This window comes from Octopus bimaculoides, chromosome 14 (genome assembly GCF_046866305.1).
Source record: "Octopus bimaculoides isolate indiv1 chromosome 14, ASM4686630v1, whole genome shotgun sequence".
Lineage (NCBI taxonomy): Eukaryota > Metazoa > Mollusca > Cephalopoda > Octopoda > Octopodidae > Octopus > Octopus bimaculoides.
In genome coordinates this window covers 53,949,820-53,973,456 of record NC_142941.1, presented here as the reverse complement: position 1 = coordinate 53,973,456, position 23,637 = coordinate 53,949,820, and the positions used below count along the sequence as shown (strand labels likewise).

The 23,637-nt window shown below is 36.7% G+C and overlaps 1 protein-coding gene across 1 annotated transcript in view; it reads right to left on the bottom strand.

The window, feature by feature from the left end:
• LOC106868554 (protein FAM184A) overlaps positions 1 to 23,637 on the bottom strand; it is a 73,641-nt gene that overhangs the window by 44,044 nt on the left and 5,960 nt on the right. Inside the window, exons 2-8 of the mRNA XM_089362982.1 lie at positions 8,007 to 8,375; positions 5,156 to 5,656; positions 4,170 to 4,290; positions 3,396 to 3,574; positions 2,678 to 2,884; positions 1,886 to 1,996; positions 899 to 1,060 (exon numbers count right to left, since the gene is read on the bottom strand). Coding sequence (XP_089219108.1) covers positions 899 to 1,060; positions 1,886 to 1,996; positions 2,678 to 2,884; positions 3,396 to 3,574; positions 4,170 to 4,290; positions 5,156 to 5,656; positions 8,007 to 8,375 — 1,650 coding nt within the window. The remainder of the gene's footprint in view (positions 1 to 898; positions 1,061 to 1,885; positions 1,997 to 2,677; positions 2,885 to 3,395; positions 3,575 to 4,169; positions 4,291 to 5,155; positions 5,657 to 8,006; positions 8,376 to 23,637) is intronic.

Here is a 23,637-nt window from a genome sequence, read left to right as displayed (position 1 = left end):
TGCAGGATGTGATCATATTCTCCTATTTATATATCCAGGACTGCATTATCCAACAAGTTCCTTCCATTTGTTTTTTAAATGTCAGAGTATGGTTTAAGGGAATTTGTATTGCTCTTTCTAACAGAGGCTCATTTGTTGGTTCAAGAGGTTCCCTGGCCTATTGAGAAGGTCCTTTGTTAGCTCAGAGGTTCCATTGTTATATTTAGGAAACGTGATAAGAGGTTGAATTTTATATGTTTTATATGTTCCTAGCTACAGAAGTGAAACATATGAGAGGATAAGGGATTGGGCAACCTGAACAAATACAATGCAGGCATTATATTGTATTACTGGACAGACATGACACTTTAATTCTCCACAACTCTGTTTCAGTTCATAAAGCTATCAGGAATAAGGACCAGATTATCTGATAATGTTACCTGATATACTGTACATCTTTGTCTACATCTGCTTTGAGCTACATATTTCAAGGCTACACACTAACTCTGAAGTGTCTGTCAGAGTCATGAAGGCACTTACATCCCTTTTTTAACCAGAATTTAACAATCATTTTACATTATTTTACATTTTACCTAGCTGTCAAGTGTATGAATGGTGAAGTTATTTGAGAGAGAGAATGACTATCACTCTGTTCAACTGCAGGTTTCTCTCCCAGAGTACACCATCAAGCCAGAACTAATGAAAGGACATACATTATACATTCATTTATAAGACATACAGAAATTTGATGGTTTTTGTATTTATGCTGAGAGACTAGCATGGTCAGCTGTTTACTAAAGCAGGACTATAACTAGGCTGACTGGGACTATCAAACAACAACAATAACACTACTACTACTACTACTACTACTACTACTTGTACTCAGACTTCAAGGGAAATAAAAACGATCTGCACTCACCCGCAATTGATTGTTTGCTAATTTGGAGGCCTTCAGCTCGGTTCGACATGCATCCAGCTCTTCTTTTAATCGAGTAGCACCATCTTTTAATGTTGTTATGTGGCTTGATGCTGATGACAAATTCTCTTCACTATTTCGTACCATAAGCTGAAAGTTCTGGAGCTGAAGAATGAACGATTTATAACACTGTTTAATATTTAATTATGTACATTAACTTATATGCACACACACACACACACACACACACACACACACACACACACACATGCACACAAGTATATACATACCATATACCCAATAAGTAAAGCTTCAGACGCACACAACACTGCGTCAGTTATGACAACGCGGGCTCCAGTTGATCCGATCAACAAAACAGCCTGCTCATGAAATTAACATGTAAGTGGCTGAGCACTCCACAGACACGTGTACCCTTGACATAGTTCTCAGGGAGATTCAGCATGACACAGTGTGTGACAAGACTGGCCCTTTTGAGATACAGGTACAGCAGAAACAGGAAGAAAGAGTGAGAAAAAGTTGTGCTGAAAGAGTACAGCAGGGTTTGACACCCACCCACCCCTGCTAGAGCCTCGTGGAGCTTTAGGTGTTTTCGCTCAATAAACACTCACAATGTCCAGTCCGGGATTCAAAATCGTGATCTCACAACCGAGAGTCCGCTGCCCTGACCACTGGGCCATTGCGCCTCCACACACACAACAACATTTGTCATATATACTATAGATTTTAACATACAAGTCATCTTTGTATGTATGCATACCGGCCTGTAAATTATTGAAAATTGTATGTGTTCCAACACAAAATTAAGACTGAAAAGAAACAAGAAAGCCAGTACAAAAGTGGTGTGACTAAGAGAATACAATAAAAGAATTTGATGGATAAAATTACAAACTAAATGAAAATTCTCAATATGAAATCAATAGAAACAAATTTTTTAAAAAAGAGGTAATAATAATAATACAATCTGCCTACCTTTACTTCCGCGTTAGTAAGCTGACTTTTCAATTCCTGCCCAATCTTCTCAAATTCTTCAACTACAGACTTATTTTGTTGCTTCAGTTGTTGAATTTCTTTGTCAAACTCCTGCAGTTTTGAAAAGGGAAATAAAACTGAATTTGCCTTCCTAATAACGATTGTCTTATATATCAGAGCATATATATTCTTTTACTTGTTTCAGTCATTTGTCTATGGCCATGCTGGAGCACCACGTTTAGTCAAACAAATCGACGCCAGGACTTATTCGTTGTAAACCTACTACTTATTTTATCAGTCTATTTGGCTGAACTGCTACGTCACAGGGACATAAACACACCAACATCGGTTGTCAAGAGATGGTGGAGGACAAAGACAGACACGCAAATAAACACACACACACACATATGTATATATATATATATATATATATATATACGATGGGCTTCTTTCAATTACTGTCTATCAAACCCATTCACAAGGCTTTCGTTGGCCCAAGGCTATAATTGAAGACACTTGCCTAAAGTGCCATGCAGTGGGACTGAACACAGAACCATGTGGTTGGGAAGCAAGCTTTTTATCACACAGCCACTCTTGTGCATGTATATATATGGTGGTTGTCTACTCCTTATGCAGTCTGACCACTTTTTGTACTTACACCAATGGACCAAAGATGGAGGCAGCTGTCTTGCTGGCAGAAGAAAGCAAGGGCCTATTTGGAATCGAGCAGCTAAGAAAAAGACAAAGATATGAGTGTAAGTCATATCTAAAGAAAATAGGATAGAAAGTTACCTCTTTCTGTTTTTGGAATTTGTCCAACATGTCGTTTTGTATCTTCATTATGCTTTTCTGTTCTGCTTCTTTCATCAGAGCAATCTCTGCTTCCTTCTGTTTTATGAGAGCCTCTTTTTCTTCTTCATACTTTATCTTTATTTCATGAGTGTTTTCATCCATCTGTGACTCAATAATCATCTTTTCAGAGTTAGCATCATGTAGCATCTGATAATATAATAAAACAGTCATATACAGTAAATAAAATTTAAAAAAAACATGAGTTTGCTATAAAAGGATATATGAAAGATTTGTGGGGGGGGGGGGGGGCATCAATATATATGTATGTATCTATAAGTATGTATTCACACACACACACACACACACACATATGTAACAGGTTTAACATTTTGGTTACAGCTAAAGATATATCTTTCAGTCAATTAAAACTTCCTAGAAGGCTGCGAGTTGACAAAAACATTAGCACGCCAGGCGAAATGCTTAACAGCATTTCGTCTGTCTTTACATTCTGAGTTCAAATTCCGCCGAGGTCGACTTTGCCTTTCATCCTTTCAGGGTCGATAAATTAAGTACCAGTTGTGTACTAGGATCGATCTAATCAACTTAATCCCTCCCCAAAATTTCGAGCCTTGTGCCTTGAGTAGAAAAGAATTAAAACTTCTTAGAATGCAATACCACAACAGATAAGATGGAATTATTCGTGATCAAACAACCAGACCTTTTTAAGCTGTTGCATTTCTGCAGATTTGGCTTCACTATCCTCCTGTAGAACCTGCAACTTCCTTTTCACTGTTTCTAAATCTGTGATAGTCACTTGGTGTTCATCCAGCTTTTGTCGTAGAGATCGGATTTCTGTTTCTCTTTGGACACGACTGGCTTCTAGATCACTGACTGTGGCTATAAGAATAAAACATAATACTGGTGACTATGGGCTATCAACACTGCCAAATGTAAAACAAAAATGTATGACACACAAGACCATCACTAGCCATAGTAATACCCACATTGCAGTTACATTCTGGACATGGTAAAATCTCTATTATTGACCAGTGTAACACACTACTGACCAGTAACATCCACACACTTGATCACAGTAACAACTCCACAGACCATTGAAACATTCAGACCACAATAACACTTGCAGAACTGACCAGCTACAAACATACGCCTCACCACAGTAGGCCTGCACCACTGACCACCCTTATAATCATACCACAGACCAATTACAACCACAGTGAAAATTACAGCAACACCTACATCACCAATTTCTTAAATGCAAGTTTAATATTGAAATTATTTTCAAAAAGGGCTCTCAATGAATGGAAGTGTTATGCCTGTAATATATTTTGGTTATGGACCAAGATATAATACAAGAGATATGTTTAAAAGAAAAAGTGGATAACAATGATGGGATTACTAAGTGGATGGAGCCAGGGATGAGGTACTGGTGATAAGAATGGTGTGTAATGAGGTGCAAAGTGAATGTTCTTACCAGATAACTTCAAGATATTTCCTTGTTGCCGCTTTATTGTGCTGTCTTTTGTGATGGCCTCTTCTTGCAATAACTTACACAGAGAGTGTTCCTCTGACAATGCCACCTGAGATTCTTCCAACTGGAGATGATGACAGAGAAACAGAAATATTAACATAAACAAGAAAGAAAAAGTAAAAGGAGAATCATACAAATGATGGTTATTTTATTCTTGTTGGTATTGTTTTGTGGGTCCTCTCCAGCATCACCACATGCTAAACTTCATTCTTATAAATAATGACTCAAAGGTAAAGCAGTATTAGATTAGCTTTCTAATTTAGCAGAAACGGTAGGCATACCAAGTTAAGTAAATGTAAATATCCTCCAAAGCCTACAAACAAGATGAAGCAGATTAGAGAAAAAGCTACACAGGAATTTTAGTGTTTTTCGCCTTTTTCTCACATTTGCTTTTTTTTTGCTTTTTTTTGCTTTTTTGCTTTTTTTTTTTGTCAGAGAAAGAGGGCAAAAATAACATTCCCAACTAAATGAGAAAAACATGAAAAGAGAACTACAAAACATACTAAAGAAGAAATTGAGAAAAAAGTCATTCCACGGCCAATACTCTGCAAGGCTTGACAGAGAAGAAGTAAGCTTAAGTAAAAGTCAACAGTCCCTCACAAGCTCTTGACTAAAAGCATAAATGGAAGGACTGATTTTCGCTGCATAAGACCAATGCCTGATCACAAACAACTGTAAAAGCAAAATAATCAAAACAGGCCTGAACAGCAAAATAATGAAAACAGGCCCTAACACCAAATGCAGAATGTGCAACCAGCACAATAAGACAATTTACCACATCACCTCTGGCTGTCTAGTCCTAGCCAAATCTGAATATATATACAGACATGACTGAGTAAGTTGTTATATCCACTGACATGAAAATAAACCTGAAAAATAAAATCCAAAAGAGAAGCAAAACAAAAAAAGAAATGGGTATCATATCTCACCTTTGAGTTTAAGTTAGAAGTGCTGTCATCTCTGTCTTCTAACTCCTTCTTGAGAAGAGCCAACTGTGATTTGTACTTGTCAGATTCTTCCTGAATCCGACTAATCTCACTCTCAAGATGTTCAACTTTGCGACTGAACTCCTCCTTCACCTTACTTGATTCTTGATCTAATTTCCCTTTGTCAGACATCCAGATATGCAAACTGTCTTTAAGTTCTTTATTTTTCTCTTCAATTAACAGAGATATTTGTTCCATGTGTGCATCCTTCATTTGACTTATTTTTGTCTCCCATTCTAAGTTCAGTTTACTTTTTGCCTGCTCAAAATCACTAACTTCGTTTTTCCAATGTTCAGCTTCATCCTTGTAGAATGTTATCTGCTGATCGCTAGCCATGTTTTCATGCTCTTTTATGTTTTTCGCATCGAGAAGGGTCTTGATTTCCTCCTGGTAGTGCTTATGGAGTTCTTCTATCACAGAATGGTGCTTGTCTTTGAGTTCTTTCTGAAAAAGTAAAAAATTATATATACATATCAACATTATCATCATCATCATAATTTAACACCCATTTTCCATTCTCACAGAGGTTAGCCGGTTTGACAGGAGCTGGCCAGCTCAAGAGCTGCCTGGGTACCATGTCGGTTTTGGCATGGTTTCTATGGCTGGATGTCCTTCCTAACACTAACCACTTGAGCGTATGTGTGTATGTAAGTATATATATATATGTATATATATATATATATATATATATATATCATTTTTAATGCTTGAACATGAAGTAGATAAAGCTATAAATATTAACATGTAAATAACAGGTTGAAAAAAATTCAATAGATTCCCATGGTACTTGAACACACACAACTTTTATGACATAATATAGATACATATATATTATAGTATATTATATTATGTCATATCATCATGACCAAGGGCCAGGATAACTGGTGATATGAGAGTCTTGAGAAGCCCTGCCCACTGCGAGATGAGTACACACACACACACACACACACAACTGGGCACTTTGCCCAATTTCCTTTTTCCCTAAGATACCCTCTGTTTCTCTTCCTTGATACCACTTACTTTTCTTACTACCCAGAAACATTTCATTTGTTATCCATTCTTCATCCATTAATGCCATTCTCTCTCACCCACAATTCATTAATCAACCCACCACTACCACCACCATACACCTTTCACCTTCTCATGCCTTTCACTTCCCCATCCACTCCTGCAACCTACCAAACATTGTCCCCTCTCTTGTCCTTCTCCTCTCTACTGTTTAATCATTGCTGTTTTGCTGTTTCACCACTGTCACTCATTTCCTGCTTGCCCCACTCTCGCTGCTCTATGGTTCCACTCAAATACTTCTATCCTCTTTTCAAAAATGTGATGAGTCATGTATCTTCTCAACAGCAAGAAACCAAACCTGTTCTACTCTAGCCCCTTTTACCCATCTTTTACCTCCTCATCTCCTAACATAAAATTTCCACCCCACCCATCAAGGTTCATAATCTTTCAAACTACATGAAAGTTTTACTAGTTCTGGGGCCATTGAAATTTCTGCTTTTGGAATATTGTTTTTAATTTTACTTAGAAAAGCTATTTTCGCTTGAAGCAGTTGGAGGGTGGAACTCCAATATGGTCAGAACCATAATATTTTAAAACAACTAAAGAAATTAAATAGATAACAAAAACTATAAAAAATAAAGTTAGAAAGACACACATTTGAATCAAAATGTATAAATCGATTTAACTGTACCGAAATGGTAACTCGTGTAAGGGAGATAATAACATAGCTGCTAATTACCTCCCTTGGAACAGATTTCAGTATTTATCTCTATTTCTAAAACAAACGCTTTTAATTTAAATTTCATCACGAATATTTTGTTGCGGGTATTTTTTTTCTGTTTGGAATGAGTTGAGAGGCTATGATAGCAGCTTGCCACTCATCGTAGCCCTCTTAGTCAGTCAGTACACAGTAACAGACAACTGCTCAACTTTGTTGCATTTTTTTGTTTCATCATAAAATAACTATAACAACACAATACCCCTCTGCAACCATGAAATAATTAACTGCATGAAAATGTACTTAGACTGTCCAGTACACTTTCAAATCAAAACACAAAATTTTTTAATTTGTTTCAAAATTATTGATAAGAAAATTTAAATTTTGTAAGATAAAAGAGTTTCTAAGATAAAAGAGTGTAGTGAAACTTCTTTCTCAGGCATTCAATCACAAATGATAACGAAGCTGGTCGCAGCTCTGCTCCTTGACCACAACTTCCTGCGTATGAACATTCTATCACCTTGTGTAACTCTAATACGAACTGGTATTTCTCTATCTCAGTGTTTTAAGACCTTTTTACAGTCTATGTTACAGACACTCTTTCTATGTTCTGTGTTTCCTCTCATTCACACGCAAACGTGTACTCTCACATATTGTACACACACTATTGTTTATACGACTGTCCGTCACTTCACATTGTTGTATACCTTCTCTTGTACACGAAGGCCTGATTTATCTACTGTGTTAATTTTATATGTCGCATGCACGCACACACAGGCAAACAGTTTCACTTTGTTAATAAATTTATTCTCATTATATATCGAACGGTTTAGTTTGTCCTAAGTTCTTTTACTGGCACCATGGCTCGTATCTCACGACGAGCCTTCTATCTTATATATATCTTTATTTTGTGTTCGACCGTGCGACATGGTAAAAAGGAGCCTTTACCGTCTACGTCGCCATCTCCTTTGGTTTGTACGGTCGAAGTATTACAAGTGTAAACAACTCAGCATACAAGCTGAACAAAAAGAGAGGCACCTAAGTTTTGAAAAAATATGATTGAAATACCTCAGATTTATCAAAAGATTTTAACTTCTCCTGGAAGGCTTTCTTCTCTTCAAGCATTTCTCCTGAAAATTCCCACAGTTTTTTCCGATAGTTTATCTCAGCTTGGTGCAGTTTTTCAGTCATTTCAATCTGGTAGTCTTCAAAGTCTTCAGTGAACTTTTTCTGTTGTTCCTGCTGGCAGCTGACCAGCTTCTCAAGCTCAAAAACTCGGTCATGGTGCCTGTTTGCTTCCAACAGTTTGTCTTTGTATTGAAGGAGTTTAACTTTCATCTGACATCCTAGCTTCTCTAAATCTTCTTTGTGTTGATCTCTTAGGTGCAACAGCATGTTTTCATGTTCATCTTTTTTAGTGTTCAAAGCATAAATCACCTTTAAACAAAAAGAACAAGAGACAAACATTGATTAAATATTATTTCCATGAAAAAAATATGGTGGCAAGCACCAGGCTAAATATCTTAAAGTAGCTGGGGGGGGGGGGGGGTTTAAGAAAAAATAGGAACAAAAAAAGGATCTCTAAATCTCTCCTTTTTAAGGATCAGTGTTTTAACCTTAGTTCCAAACTGCTAAGTGTATGGAAAAAAAAGTCTATACTATTGAGTAGGACACCGGTCTAACTTTATGATATCTCCAGACATGATCTGTTGATACAGATTGTAAGCAGCTAAGTGATCTGAAGCACACAAAACTAAATATAGCAGCCAAAAAATCATTAATGTTTTCATGTTACCATTGTTCTGGAGTAAAACATGTACCATGGGAAGATAGCAGTGTAATTAGCTGTGTTTGGCTACTATACAGAGTGACAGACACTGTATATATAATTGATTAATGTTCAATGTTTTATTGGTATACATAGTGTTGTGTTAAATGTCACCAATTGGCAGTTCCCTGACAAGGGAGAAAGGGAGAGCAGTAGCAACTGTCATATTGGGTACACCTTGTCTACCTTGTTCATCAACATGAAAATCTATGGGAGTATACAATTAGACTGCTGGAAGGAGAAAGTGCAGCATGTTGAGGCTGTTGCACTGCACTGCATAGGATTCATCACTGCGTGTTGGATTATGCAATATGGTCCTTGGTGAAGTGTAAACATGGTAAAAAAGCACCAGGTTTGCTAACTTAGAACTACATACCACAACTAGAACCGAAAAAGAACAAAAAAAATATTGCTGCTGTTCTAGTTGTTGTAGTGTAGCTCCAGTTTAGCAGACCCATGGCACACAGGTAGTAAAGCAAACAACCCAGTACAATCCAAAGGTTTGCTTCTCCAACAACTAGAACAGGAACAACATCAACAATAGTAACAAAAACCAGAACAACAACAATGAATGCAACACAACAAGAATAACAAAATCAATAGCAGCAACATCGACATCAACAATAACAACTCCAAACTCAATACAGATTGTCTCTCCCCATGAAATATAAACACATGCTGCTTGAACTAAGAAATGAATGAAAGAAGATAAAATAATAGAATTAAATATTTATCACAAGTGTAATCAACACCCATAATGTCAATTACTGGACCTTCTGTGCCAAATGGAGTGTTATTTATTCGTTTATTTTTGGTAGCGGTGGGGGGGGCAGACTTAAACTGTCACCCTGTTTTATGCCTCTGTTTGGGCATTGAGTACCTTTATCAGAATTAACTGTGTTGCAAACACTCTGAGCAGGTCTTTAGTCCATACATTACACACGAGTAGTGGCTTCTTCAACCCATCTTCCCAGGCTTAGCAACCCTCCAAAATAGCTCATGAGATTTCTTCTTCCCTTCCCCCTCGACAACCTTGGAAACCCTTTATAAATTGGGTTGTGCTAAATGTCTCAGTTCTTCTGACTAAGACATAAAAATAATGTTTAGCTCATCAATGACATCAATTATCAGGTGAGTGAGCACATTAAACTTTTATACAGGACTATGAATATCTGTTCACTTGAAGGAAGGTATCAGGAATTATACCAGCATCCATTCAACCAGTCTAATTTAATATAGCACAGCTTCAAGCTGACCATACAGACTATTAGAAATAGTAGTCATAACCCTCTTCAAATTTCATCTATCATCTTAAAAAGAGTGGAAATACATTTGATAAAGTAGTCCTGAAAAATAATAATGGCAACCGTAATCACTCTGGTCATAAGGAATGGAGCTAAAGACAACACTAAATGCTGACAACACAACTAAAAGGATAAAGATTGCATTTATGACAGCCTGTTAGATGTGGAAATCTAATGTCATATGGATTTTTGAAAGAAATTTCCATATATGAATACTTAAATACAGACATATACTTAAACCCTTTAGCATTCAGATTACTCTACTAAATGCAATTCACATTGTTTTGAACTACCATGCATTATCTTGTAGATTTTGTTGATTCCAATGATATGATTTAGTTTTAGGACATTGTTGAGGAGGTGTGAGAGGCCAGACCTGGCTAACTTGAACATAAAACAATATTTTGGGCGAATATGGCTGGTTTAAATGCTAAAAAGTAAAATACAAAACATACTCTCATATGCAGAGATATTTAAACATACATATTCACATTAATACAATCTTGCATGTACACAAACTTACATGCAAGAATATCCAAACACACACATAAATACAAATGCATAAACAATGTAACCATTAAGATATAAGTAATATACATATATACACACACACAAACATACAGAATACATCAAAGACACATACACGGATATGTGTGAATATTTAATCTAGACATACATTTACATACAAATAAGCACAAAGAACATGATCCTGGCCACATCTAAAAAACAGGATTATCATGGCCGGAATACATTTGATCAAGATCGAACAGGGGCAAAACAACAACAACAACAATACCACCATGACCATCATCAAATACACCACAAACAACAAGGTACTAAATTAGCTCTCGAATGTTTGTGCATTCCACCATCTTCAATATAACAACAAAAATAATAAAAACATGAAATGGAATGATCAGAAAAGAGAAAAAAGCTATATTATTTTCACTACCACCATAACCACCATTATTACCCTGACTTCACCATCATCACCACTACCACCACAACAACCTTTACCCCAGCATCACCACTACCATTACCACCATCACTGCGGTTATTACCTCAGCACCAGCATCATCAACATTAAACCCACCACTGCCCCCCATCCCCACCACCACAATTATTATCCTAACACTACCCACCAGCACAATTACCCCACCACAAGTAACAATAATAATAACAATGAAAATAATCCCATCACAACCACCACCACCACCATCCAACACCAATGACCAGAAATTTCTATGACTAGCTAAACTACAGCTGATATTTCCAAATATAAATGTCAAATGAGAGAAGTAGGAGTGAGAGGGGAGGCTGTAGTGCAATGTGCGTAGTTTAAACTGTTCCACCCAGATTAATCACCCTGGAGTGACACCACAAAGTGGGATACTTTAAAGCTCTTGTACGCACTCAGACATGCATTGTACTTAACACACACAAATAAGCACTATTTTTCAATATACACAGACACAGCTGCATGCACATACACATGCGCACACACATACACATACATATGCATATATATATATATATATATATATATATATACATGCACATGCACATTGTGTCTGTGTTTGAATGAATGCATGTATGCACATATGCACTCATATTTACAGATATAATATAGTAAACAATATAAACATATATGCATATACTCATATATACACATACACACACACATAGTTACATACACTCACGTACGTATAACAGCAGCCAAATCTCCTTCAAACAGCACCCTACCCTTTTAAAGAAAAAGTACATATTAAGAATTATGTCCTAGATAAGCTAAAAAGATGGGATGTTCATAGTTGGAATGCCTTTGATCGTAGGGTTGACTTAAGTTAAATAACAACTCGTCATCATTCACACACACAAATATACACACACACACACACTCAAACATACACACACCCACACCAAAGACATACTTTATAAGTATCCATTATGTGTATGTGAGTGTATATATGTATGTATGTATATGTAGGTAGAACACGCATCCAGACATATATACTTACATATGTGTATATATATATATATATATATATATATATATATATATATATATATATATATATCATCATCATCATCATCATTTAGCATCTGTTGTCCATGCTGCCATGGGTTGAACGATTTGACCAGGACTGACAAACAGGAAGGCTACACCAGACTCTAGTTTAATTTCGCATGATTTCTACAGCTGGATGCCCTTCGTAACACCAACCACTCCAAGATTGTAATGGCTGCTTTTATGTGCTACCAACACAGGTGCCATTTGCATGACACCGGTATCTGTTCCACGACTTGGTCTAGCTCTATCACAGGTTCCCTCCACAGTTAGAGATCAGCACTTTTTTACACAGCTGTCCTTGTCCATATGCATCACATGACCATACCAGCGCAGTCTTCTCTCTTGCACACTACTTCTGATTCCTCTTATGCCCAACTTTACTCTGTCAAACATTCACACTGACATTGCGCATTCAGTGAAGCATACTGGCTTCATTTTGTTTTAAGCCTACGCATGTCCTCAGCTGTCACAGCCCATGTTTCACTGCCAGGCAACATAGTTGTTTACACACAGGCATCATATAATCTACCTTTCTCTCTGAGGGTCAGGCCTTTTGTTGCCAGCAGAGGTAGGAGCTCTCTAAACTTTGCCCAGCCTAATCTTATTCTCACAGCTACACTCTCGGAGCATCCACCTCCACTACTAACTTGGTCACCTAGATAACAAAAGCAATCTACAACTTCTAGCTTACCTTCCTGGCAGTTGATGGAGTCTATTTTGTGTACATTTTTGGTGTTTATTGTACCTGTGCATCTTCCACACACAAGAACTATTTTCCTTGTTAACCTTCTTCTGATATTGCTGCACCTCTGATGTGTCCATAGCTTACACCGGGTATGTCTTATAAAGTTTCTACCAACACTTTTCCTACAGATCAAGCAGGGCCATCTACCTGAAGGGGTTTGTGGTTTGTCTGCCTTCCTACTTACTAAGACTGGTTTTTGCTAGGTTAACTTGAAGGCCCTTCAATTCTAGACCTTACTTCCATGCCTGAAACTACTCTAGTTCTGATAATGATTCAGCTATAAGAATAAGGTCATCAGCAAATATACACATTTTGCCTTACTATAATGCAGTGCATGCACTTTATATACACACATATGCAATTCCTATACCACACATACACAAATCCTATACATCCATACTTCCACATAGCCATATTACATTACACGTATACACTAGTAAACATATTAGCTCCACACATACAAAAATACACACCATTTCACCTTATACCAGCACAAACGCATACCTACGCTTCACACACATGCACGATTGTTTTCTCCTTCAAGTCACACAACCACTACACACACAACTACACAGTCCACACATTCCTACACATCACATGAATTAATCTCACACACTCAAAATATCCAACTAGACCCTACAAGTCATACACATACACATACACGCAGATTGTTATCCCTACTGACAGTTACGAGATAGTTGGCTAATTGAATAGGCATTTAGGTAGATATATGGATACTTATTGATTGATAGTTTGACAGAATGATAAATAAAGAACTAAACTGACACATCCAGAGATGGACAGCTTCCTTAGCTGTGAGTGTCGATCTAATGCACAAACTGACCACACAATACATGAGATACATAGACGTATTTCTTCATAGTTTCATAGAAAAACTTACAGACAGAAAGTTATGTATATGTGTGTCTGTGTACATACATACATATGATACATACAACCATGAGCCATACTCGCAACTTTCACCCATCTCTCAAACAATTTTACTGGGATTGGAACCTCATTCACCTTCCTCTCCACCATCATCTTCTTTGAGAATGAAACTTGCAAAAGTCAATGAAGGTTTGGCTGAAGAAGCAAGGATGTCTTTTTAGTCTTTTCAATTACATCCACCACAGCCAGGCAAAGACTACCTGCCCTTCCCAGCCAAACAAAGACAAGACAATCTCAGTAATAATAATTATATGTAACATAGGCACAAAGCCTGAAACATTGGGTATCAACCCCAGTTTTTCATAGCTCCTTTAGTTTAGTAACACCAAAAGGAGGAAATGCAAAATTGACCTTGCTAGGATTTGAACACAGAATACAAAGAACCAGAACAAATACTACAAAGCATTTTTTGTTCTTACACACTAACAATACTGCCAGCTTGAAAACCCTTCGATAACAATAATTTCTAACACAGGTGCAAAATCCCACATTTTGTGGAAGGCTATATATAAAAAGATTATGTTACGGATTATGTAAGAGATTCTGTTAAGATTTTGTTGATATTATCACATCAGTTTAATCAAATTTTTCTTTCTTGCGAAATATTCTGGCCTTGTGCCTACAGGAGAAAACATTACATTGCTTGATGTGAGGAAGCAAAGCTAAAATCCAAACAGTCTTTTGCATTCAACTGGCTGACAAATATAGAGAGAGTAAGTAGCTGGAAATGTTACTGAATTGTTGTATCACATGACAACACAGAACTTAGTTCTATGCTGCATGTATGTGCGTACGTGTGTGTGCATGCATTTGTGTGCGTGTGAACACACAAGCATGTATATGTGTGTGTGTGTGTATATTTTCATGTGAATGCACAAACAGCACTGCTGGCAAGAAAAATTAGTTCAGTAATAAGATCACTATGATGATCCTATACTATGATGATCCTATACTATGATGATCCTATACTATGATGATCCTATGATGATACTATGATGATACTATGATGATACTATGATGATACTATGATGATACTATGATGATACTATGATGATCCTATGATGATACTATGATGATACTATGATGATACTATGATGATACTATGATGATACTATGATGATCCTATACTAAACTAGTCACACAACATACATACTCACACACACACATACACACAACATGCATGCATGCACACACACACACACACACGCATATCTGCGCACACATGTACCCAAAGCTAACTAGAATTCTTACAACTTGAAATGATGATTATGATGAAGATGGTGATTGACAGTGATGACAACGATGATGATAAAGATGATAATGATGATGACACCAATAATGATGATGAAGTTAACAAGGATGACACATGATCATCACTACTGCACTAGTAATAAAGATAATGATAATACTGGTGATAATAATGACAATGATAGAAAAAAGATAACAACAACATTTCCATGACCATGATAATAGTGATGGTGATGATGTCAGAACAACAGGAACATACAGACAGCATAGATTCGTTGTTTTAGTTTTATTTATTTTTCAGTTTGTTACTCTGAAGAAGAAACAGTAAGCCTATTATAGCCTGGCCGGCTCCTGTCAAACCATTCCACCCATGCCAGTAAGTCAGAGATCAACATTATGCACCAATATCTACTTCAGTATGGTTTCTATGGCTGGATGCCCTTCCTTATGCCAACCATTTTACAGAGTGTTCTGGATGCTTTTTTTATGACACCAGCACTAGTGAAGATTATCTTGTACCTTGCGAGACTAAGGGTCAAAAGATGACCCTGTCATTGAGGGAGAATAGAAGAGAGAGAGGCTGTGGTGTTCCTATGAAGGAGGGTTAGCAAGATGTAAGAAACAGATTTATAGTTGCGATGGAGAGTAACAGAGTAGGAAATGTGACACTAATTCGGATCTGGTCACTTTAGCAATGTAACTACACACGTGCTGTTGGCGATTTCTTTTCCTTGGACTTTTCCCTTTCTCCTTTCCCACAAAGAGCTTTAGATGAAATGTCAAACTCTTTCTTCTTACCGAGTGTCAAGCTAATACATTCCTTGTGCTCGTCCTCTTGTTGTCTGTTAATTTTATTATTTGTTTATTTGAACTGACTATATATATATATATATATGTGTCCCCATTGGCACATATACATAGAGAGGAAGGGTGAAAGCAAAGGAACAGAGAGAGAAAAGGAGACAGGGTAACAGAGAGAGTAACAGGCAACCAGACAGACAGACAGTTAGACAGATCTCCATAGTATGCCAATGTTTGTAAACAGATGGTAACTAAAGGTGTGTGTCTGTCAGTCAAATACCTTTCCAATAGAATTACACTCCTGGTTGTGTGTGTGTGTGCTTGTGTTTGTGTGTGTGTGTCTGCAGTGTACATGCATGTCTGTGTGAGTGTGCCTGTGTGTATGTGTGTACATGTGTGTGTGTGTGTGTGTGTGTGTGTGTGCACATGTATACTTGTGTATATACAACTGGGTAAACATATATGTCTGTGAACCTGTATCTACATGTATACTTAGGCTTATACATATGGTAGTATATGATTATATACACTTGTTTGTGTGGGCATACGTGTTTGTATGTGTACATGTGAGTGTGTGTTCCAGTGTGTGTTGCTAACGGAGTTTGTGTGACATATCTGGGCACTATACTAACCAGTCATTTCATTACAAAGAAAGTCACTATTTCAAAAATAAACATCACAAATAAAGGTATTATTGTGTGTGCAATTCATGTTTTTAATAACTACCAGTGTGTGGTGTATATATATATATATATATATATATATAGATATAGAGTAGTGGTACAACAAAGCACCAATGTTTACTGGAAATAGCAGTCAATACATTTACGGCGCTATAATAAAGCTTCAATGTGTATATATATATATATATATTTATTATTATTATTATTATTATTAAAATTATTATTATTATTATTATTATGATTATTATTTTTTTTATTATTATAAAAACCTTAAAAAGCCTTGTGAAATACAGCTACCCTAAGTTTCCTGGCCGAAATATTTATTTATTTCACTATTTATCAAGCTGATAAAATGGTTTAGTGACTGCATTCAATGCAATCAACATTTGAACTACTCATTGGAAATCATACTACAATATATATATTAGAAAAAATAATAAGGTATATATATGTGTGTGTGTGTGTTTGTGTAGGGGTGGGTGGGTATCTACACACAATTTTTTTTAATCAGATTCAATTGAACCAATTTCAGTGAAGTAAATACATGTGTGCATTCTTCTCTTCCCTTTACTTACACATCCTACTTCCCACCTCTCTCTTTCACACCGCTTCTCTCTCTCTTTCTCTCTCTCTCTACATGTACATATATATATATATATATATATATATATATATATATATATATATATATATATACATACATATATATATACACACACACACACACACACACACACACACACACACACACACACACACCTATTCCACAATATTTTTTTCTCATATACATAATTTCCAAATCACTATTTCTAACTTTTCACATGCACAAATAAACATGCTGTAACTGTCCTCTCTCTTCCTCTCTCATTCGCTCTCTCTCTCTCTCTCCTTCTTTCCCTCTCTTCCTCTCTCTCTCTCTCTCTCTCGCCATTTACACTCATATCTCATTCCCTCTCTTTTGTTTCACTTTTACACACTCCCTATTATACCACAACTTTTACATCATCCTCCACCCCTTATTCCCTCTCCATAGGCTCCCTTTGCTCTTTCTGTTCCATAACCACACATCCACCCACCTCCTTTCATACTTGCCCTCCCCAGTACTACAATTTCAAACAACCTCAGATGTGCTTGTGGGGTGGGAGCATTGCTTCTCTTCTTCAGACTAATTCAAACATATGCACACAGTTTGAGGAGTCATACAAATATTCATATATACATACACACACATATACATTCATAAATTTACAAATACACTCATTCTCCTACATATACATACATGCATATATATATGCACAAACATTTACATATATTCACTCAATATCAGTCTCACTCTCACTGACACACACACACAATATAACCATTAGAAAAATATTCTAAATATAAATCCATTGAACATTTTATAAATGAAATACTGTCTCCTGTAAATATACACAGAGAAATTCAGAGCTCTTGCAAGCAGGTGTATATATATATGGGAGAATATACGAAAAAACAACAACAGACGAGGACAGGTGGTGTAAATATATATATATATATATATATATATATATATATATATACACACACACACACACACACACACGCTCATACATGGCCACACAAATTAACATCTGCATGAAAGACCACCAAACATATATAAGCACACACAGGGCCGGCTCAAGGTAGTGGTAACTTGAGCAGTCACCCAAGGCATCCTGCCGTAGGGGGGCATCAAGGAGGGCATGAGAAAGACAAGGAAATTTCCATGATTGTCGGCTTGTACATGCTGAAGTTCATCTTCCTTGGGATGCCAGCAACCCTAGGGGCAGCCCTGAATACACTCATATGCACACTTACATGCACACAGACTTTGATATACCTCTGCACATACACTCACACACATACAGAACCATACCTATACATAGATTTCTACCTCCACTATTTCTGACACACACACATATACACACATTTCTACATACATACACATATCCACACATAATGACACATACATACATTCTCCTGCATATGTAAACAAATTTCTACATACATCCACACACACACATAATTAACACATACACGTACAAATATACTTACATACACATACATTCCACCCTACATACACACACAGATTTCTATATACATTCACCCATACACATATACAAACATAAATTTCTATATATCTTCACATACACCCTCATACACATGTACAAAGATCCAAAACATCTCTAGTCCAAAAGACTTACCCCTTAAATATTTGTTGAAATATGTTACTTTTTTATCTTAATTGATTTTGAAAATATTGAGGAATTTACTAAAATAACTTTGTCATTATTAATTTGGTGTTTAGAAAAAAAATTAACGAAATTTTGATGGAAGGTTTTAATTTATATCACCAACCCTTCAACACTCAAATGTAACACTTATTCATTCACATCATTTTGAATTAATCATGGATTACCTCATGTGTAGGCATGTGGCTAGGTGGTTAGGGTATTTAGTTTGTGATTGTAAGGTCATGAGTTCGATTCCCGGCCACACGTTGTGTCCTTGAGCAAGACATTTTATTTCACATGAGTGTTGGGCCTCACAGAGGCAATCACCAAGACCTTTGGCATCATGTCATGCTTGAGAAGAAGACCCATCAAGCTGAGAAAAATTGCAGTTGTGGCAGATACCAGTGTCACACAAATTGGCACTCATACCAGTGGCACATAAACGCACCCCAGTGTCATGCAAATGGCACCCGTGCCAGAGGCACGTAAAAGTACCTATTACACTCAGAGTGGTTGGTGTTAAGAAGGGCATCCAGCTCTAGAAAACCATGCCAAATCAGATTGGAGTCTGGCGCAGTCTTCCAGCATGCCAGCCCAGTCAAACCGTCCAACCCATGCCAGCATAGAAAAGTGGACGTTAAATGATGATGATCATTGCTTCAGTCCACTCAGCTTGCAAAAATGAGCTGTACCTGTATTTCAAAAGGGCCAGCCTTGTCACACCCTGAGTCATGCTGAATCCTCTTGTGAACTACATTAAGCATACACGTGTCTGTGGAGTGCTCAGCCACTTACATGTTAATTTCACGAACAGGCTGTTCTGTTGATCAGATCAACTGGAACCCTCATCGTTGTAACCGTGATTAAGGTTGGTGTAAAAGGCCAGATCTGGCTGGTTTGAGCAAAAAAGACAGGTAGGAATCTTGGCCTCATATGGCCAGTTTAAATGCTAAAGGCTTTTTGCATCACAGATCCAAAACAGTTTCAGATGAGTTGGTATCAAAAAGGTTAAACAAAAGTAAAAAAAAATTAACAGCAGCCATTACTTCAAATTTGTTAAACGACTAACAGAAGTCTTTTATTTTCTGGATGGTTCCTTTCTGACCACCCATTCATTGGCACTCCTACAGTTCACCTTCTTTCATGCTTTAATTCAGAATTCCTCTATTCCCACATACACCTACTCAAATCTCACTTTAACTTCTCAGCTGTTTCATTTTTCCTTTTTCCTTTTTTTCTTTTTTTTTTGTATTTTTGTATTTTTATTTATTCATTTTTTTTTTTACCAAATTCTTTAAATTCTGCCACAGACAGAATTTCTGCTATTTCCTCTAAGCAAAAAAAAAAAAAAGAAAAGAAAGAATATTGAGCTGAAGTTTTGTCCGTTCTGCTAGAAGACTGTGTTTATTTATTCCATGTCTTGAGTTAAGTTTATGCTATGGCCCTGGTCTTGAAGTGTCTTCTTGTGACTGACACTAATTGAGTGTATTTGTTTATGTTTGTCTATTATTTATTACTTCTTTTTCATCTCTTTGATTTTCTACTTAGTCAACATCCTCATCATCATCATCAGCAGCAGCAGCAGCAGCAGTAGCAGTGACATCATCAGTCACCATCAACATTAGTTCAATGGCTGTAGTTTATTTCCATGCTACCATCACAATCATCACTAACACCAACAACAGCACCAACCTACTTATTTTGTTCCTCTCCCCATCCCTCCATCATCATCATTTTAAAGTGCTCCTTTTCAATGCTATCATCGTCATTGTCATTATCATCAGCATCATCATTATCCTCAGCATCAACATCATCACGATCGTCCTATGTCACCACCACCACCATCATCAACAGCACCATCATTATCACCATCACAGCAGCGGAACACAAAGGAAATGACTGGTTGCAATTTTATTTATTTATTTATTTGTAGGGAAGGAACAGGGAGGGGCTTATTTTATTTATTTTCTGTGGACTGTTTTGAATTCAAATCTTCAACAGGTATTAATATAATTACACACACACACATCTTAATTCAGGTGTCATCAAACTTTTTCAACCATCGACCCCCCCTTTAGTCACTTCTCCTTCCTCATTGACCACCCTCCTCATTTAAAATACCTTACCCAACCGTATCATATCTTAAATGCGTACCAGGTTCTGATGCTGGCAATTAAAATGTTAGCTAAAATATACATGTACAACAAATTAAGAAATTCTATTGAAGATGGCACACTTTTTACATTTAAAACTATGTGAAGGAGTATGGAGTATTAAACTTTGAATTTTTATGAGATTGTTTCCATGGTTAGAAAATCTGAAAATTTGATGCACAGGGGTAGCTATTTTTGTTTTTGGTTTTAATTTTCTTTTCACCACACATGCTGTCTTAATTACAACTTAAACTGGGTCTACACTGCCTGGTATTCTCTTATCAAGGAGAAAGTGGGAAAGAGGAGGAAAGGAAGGGACAGAGATCAGGGAAAGAAGAAAAACCGAACAAAAGAAACAGAAGAAAGTCAAATGTGAATTAGAAGTTTTGAACATGCCACTTAATACTTAAATAACTCAAACTGTATTCAGAAAGTGAATACCTTGGATTATGTAGAATACATTTCAAAAGTTTCACTTTCTACTTTGAAAAAAATAACATTAACAAAGTTGTTGCTGTTGTTATCTAAATCCTAATCAGACTTGTTCCAGCTGGCCGAGCTCATAAAAGAAATAGGTGTGATTTATAGATTTAGCGTTCCAGATATGCTATGTCTCTATCCAAGAGAGGAATACACAATGCAGTGTGGCAGTCTAGATGTGTTGTTGCATTTAATCCACTATTTTCTCCTCTAGGAGTCTACGGGATGTCCAGGGAAGGATAATACCTCTGATGTTCTTTTCTATGAGAATAAGTTGTCACTTTGGCCTCTATCTAATACTTATTTCTCACCTGTAACTCCATGAAGCTACAGCAAGCACAGTGGCCCACACCCTGGAAAACTGTTTCAATAGGTGAGCTAAAAGTGTGGATAACTGCTAAAACCTCAATAAGTTAGAGCTTGTTTATTTGAGGTTGTGAAGACTGACTCCAGTTGACTGAGAAAATAAGAACAGTGTGACTCTAACAGTCAAATATAATTCCAGCAAGTATTATGGAATGTTAAGAGCACAATGAGACACCATAGAAATCCTGGTCATCCACTGCATCCAGACACAACTTCAGCCATCTTGACCTTTGATAGCCACCGGATCAAAACAGGGCTGCACAAGTGAGTGAAGCTGACACTGCACTATTCACCTTCACTTCAATCTAATTCACACATAAATCATTATGTCACATAATGCCACAGTCATCATTTTATGGATGAATGGACAAGATTAATATCTTCCTGAATATCAATTACTGTTTAACCCCAGGTCAGCTTTGATCTAACAAAAATATGATCACAAGCATTCAATTGATAATCATTCCATCTTTTCAGACATAGGTTATCTCACATTATTGAGTGTACCAAGGGCAGTGAGCTGGCAGAATCATTAGCATGCCGGGTGAAATGCTTAGCAGTATTTTGTCTGCTACGTTCTGAGTTCAAATTCCACTGAGGTCGACTTTGCCTTTCATCCTTTCGGGGTCGATAAATTAAATACCAGTTATGCACTGGGGTCGATGTAATCAACTTAATCCCTTTGTCTGTTCTTGTTTGTCCCCTCTATGTTTAGCTCCTCGTGGGCAATAAAGAAATAAGAAACATTAGCATGCCAGGCAAAATGCTTAGCGGTATTTCTCGTCTGTCTTTACGTTCAAACACACACACACATCTATATATATATATATATATATATATATATATATATATATATATATATATACACACACACATGTATGTATATGTATGTGCATATATATATATATATATACATATACACATAAATGTATAAAATATAAGTATAAATATATACATATATATAAACATATGTTGTTATACATAAAAACATTAATATCCATACACTACATTACGCATACACCACACACACACACACACACACACACCACATGCTGTACACACATGTCCTATCTAATAATGAAATCAGTGTTAGTATCTCATCAGAACTAAATATAAACCAGAAAGTTTCTAGTTGAAGCCAAACAATGGTTCCAGATTGATGTCAAACAGATGGAAAAGATTTCTGATATGATGAGTTAGCATGCACTCTCTGCTATTCCTGTGTTGGGGTAGAGATATACCAAGGTACTTCAGATGGTGACCAGGATGGGGGTGCTGCTTTGTTATGGAGGCCAGAGTCAGTAAAAGCAGTATTTGTATGCTTGAAGATAACAATAATAACATTAATGGTTTATAACATTAAATAATAATGATTTTTACTAAGATAAACACAACAAACTGGCAGAGAAGGATGTAGTAGTCATATTCTACCCTTCACTTCCCAATAGTAATAATTTTTTCGGCGATAAGCACAAGGCCTGAAATTTGTGGGGAGGGGGCTTGCCAGATTACATCAACCCCAGCGCTTGACTGGTATTTATTTTTCAACCTGGGAGGATAAAAGGTAAAGTGAACCTAAAACCAGAAGAAAACCCACTAAGCATTTTATCCAGCATACTAATGATTCTGCCAGCTCATCACTTTCCAAATAATAATAATTATTATTTCTACTATAAGCCCAAGGCCTTGAAAATTTTGGGGGAAGGGGGCTAGTCGATTATATCAACCCCAGTGCATAACTGGTACTTATTTAATTGCTCCCGAAAGGATGAAAGGCAAAGTCAACCTCGGTGGAATTTGAACTCAGAATGTAG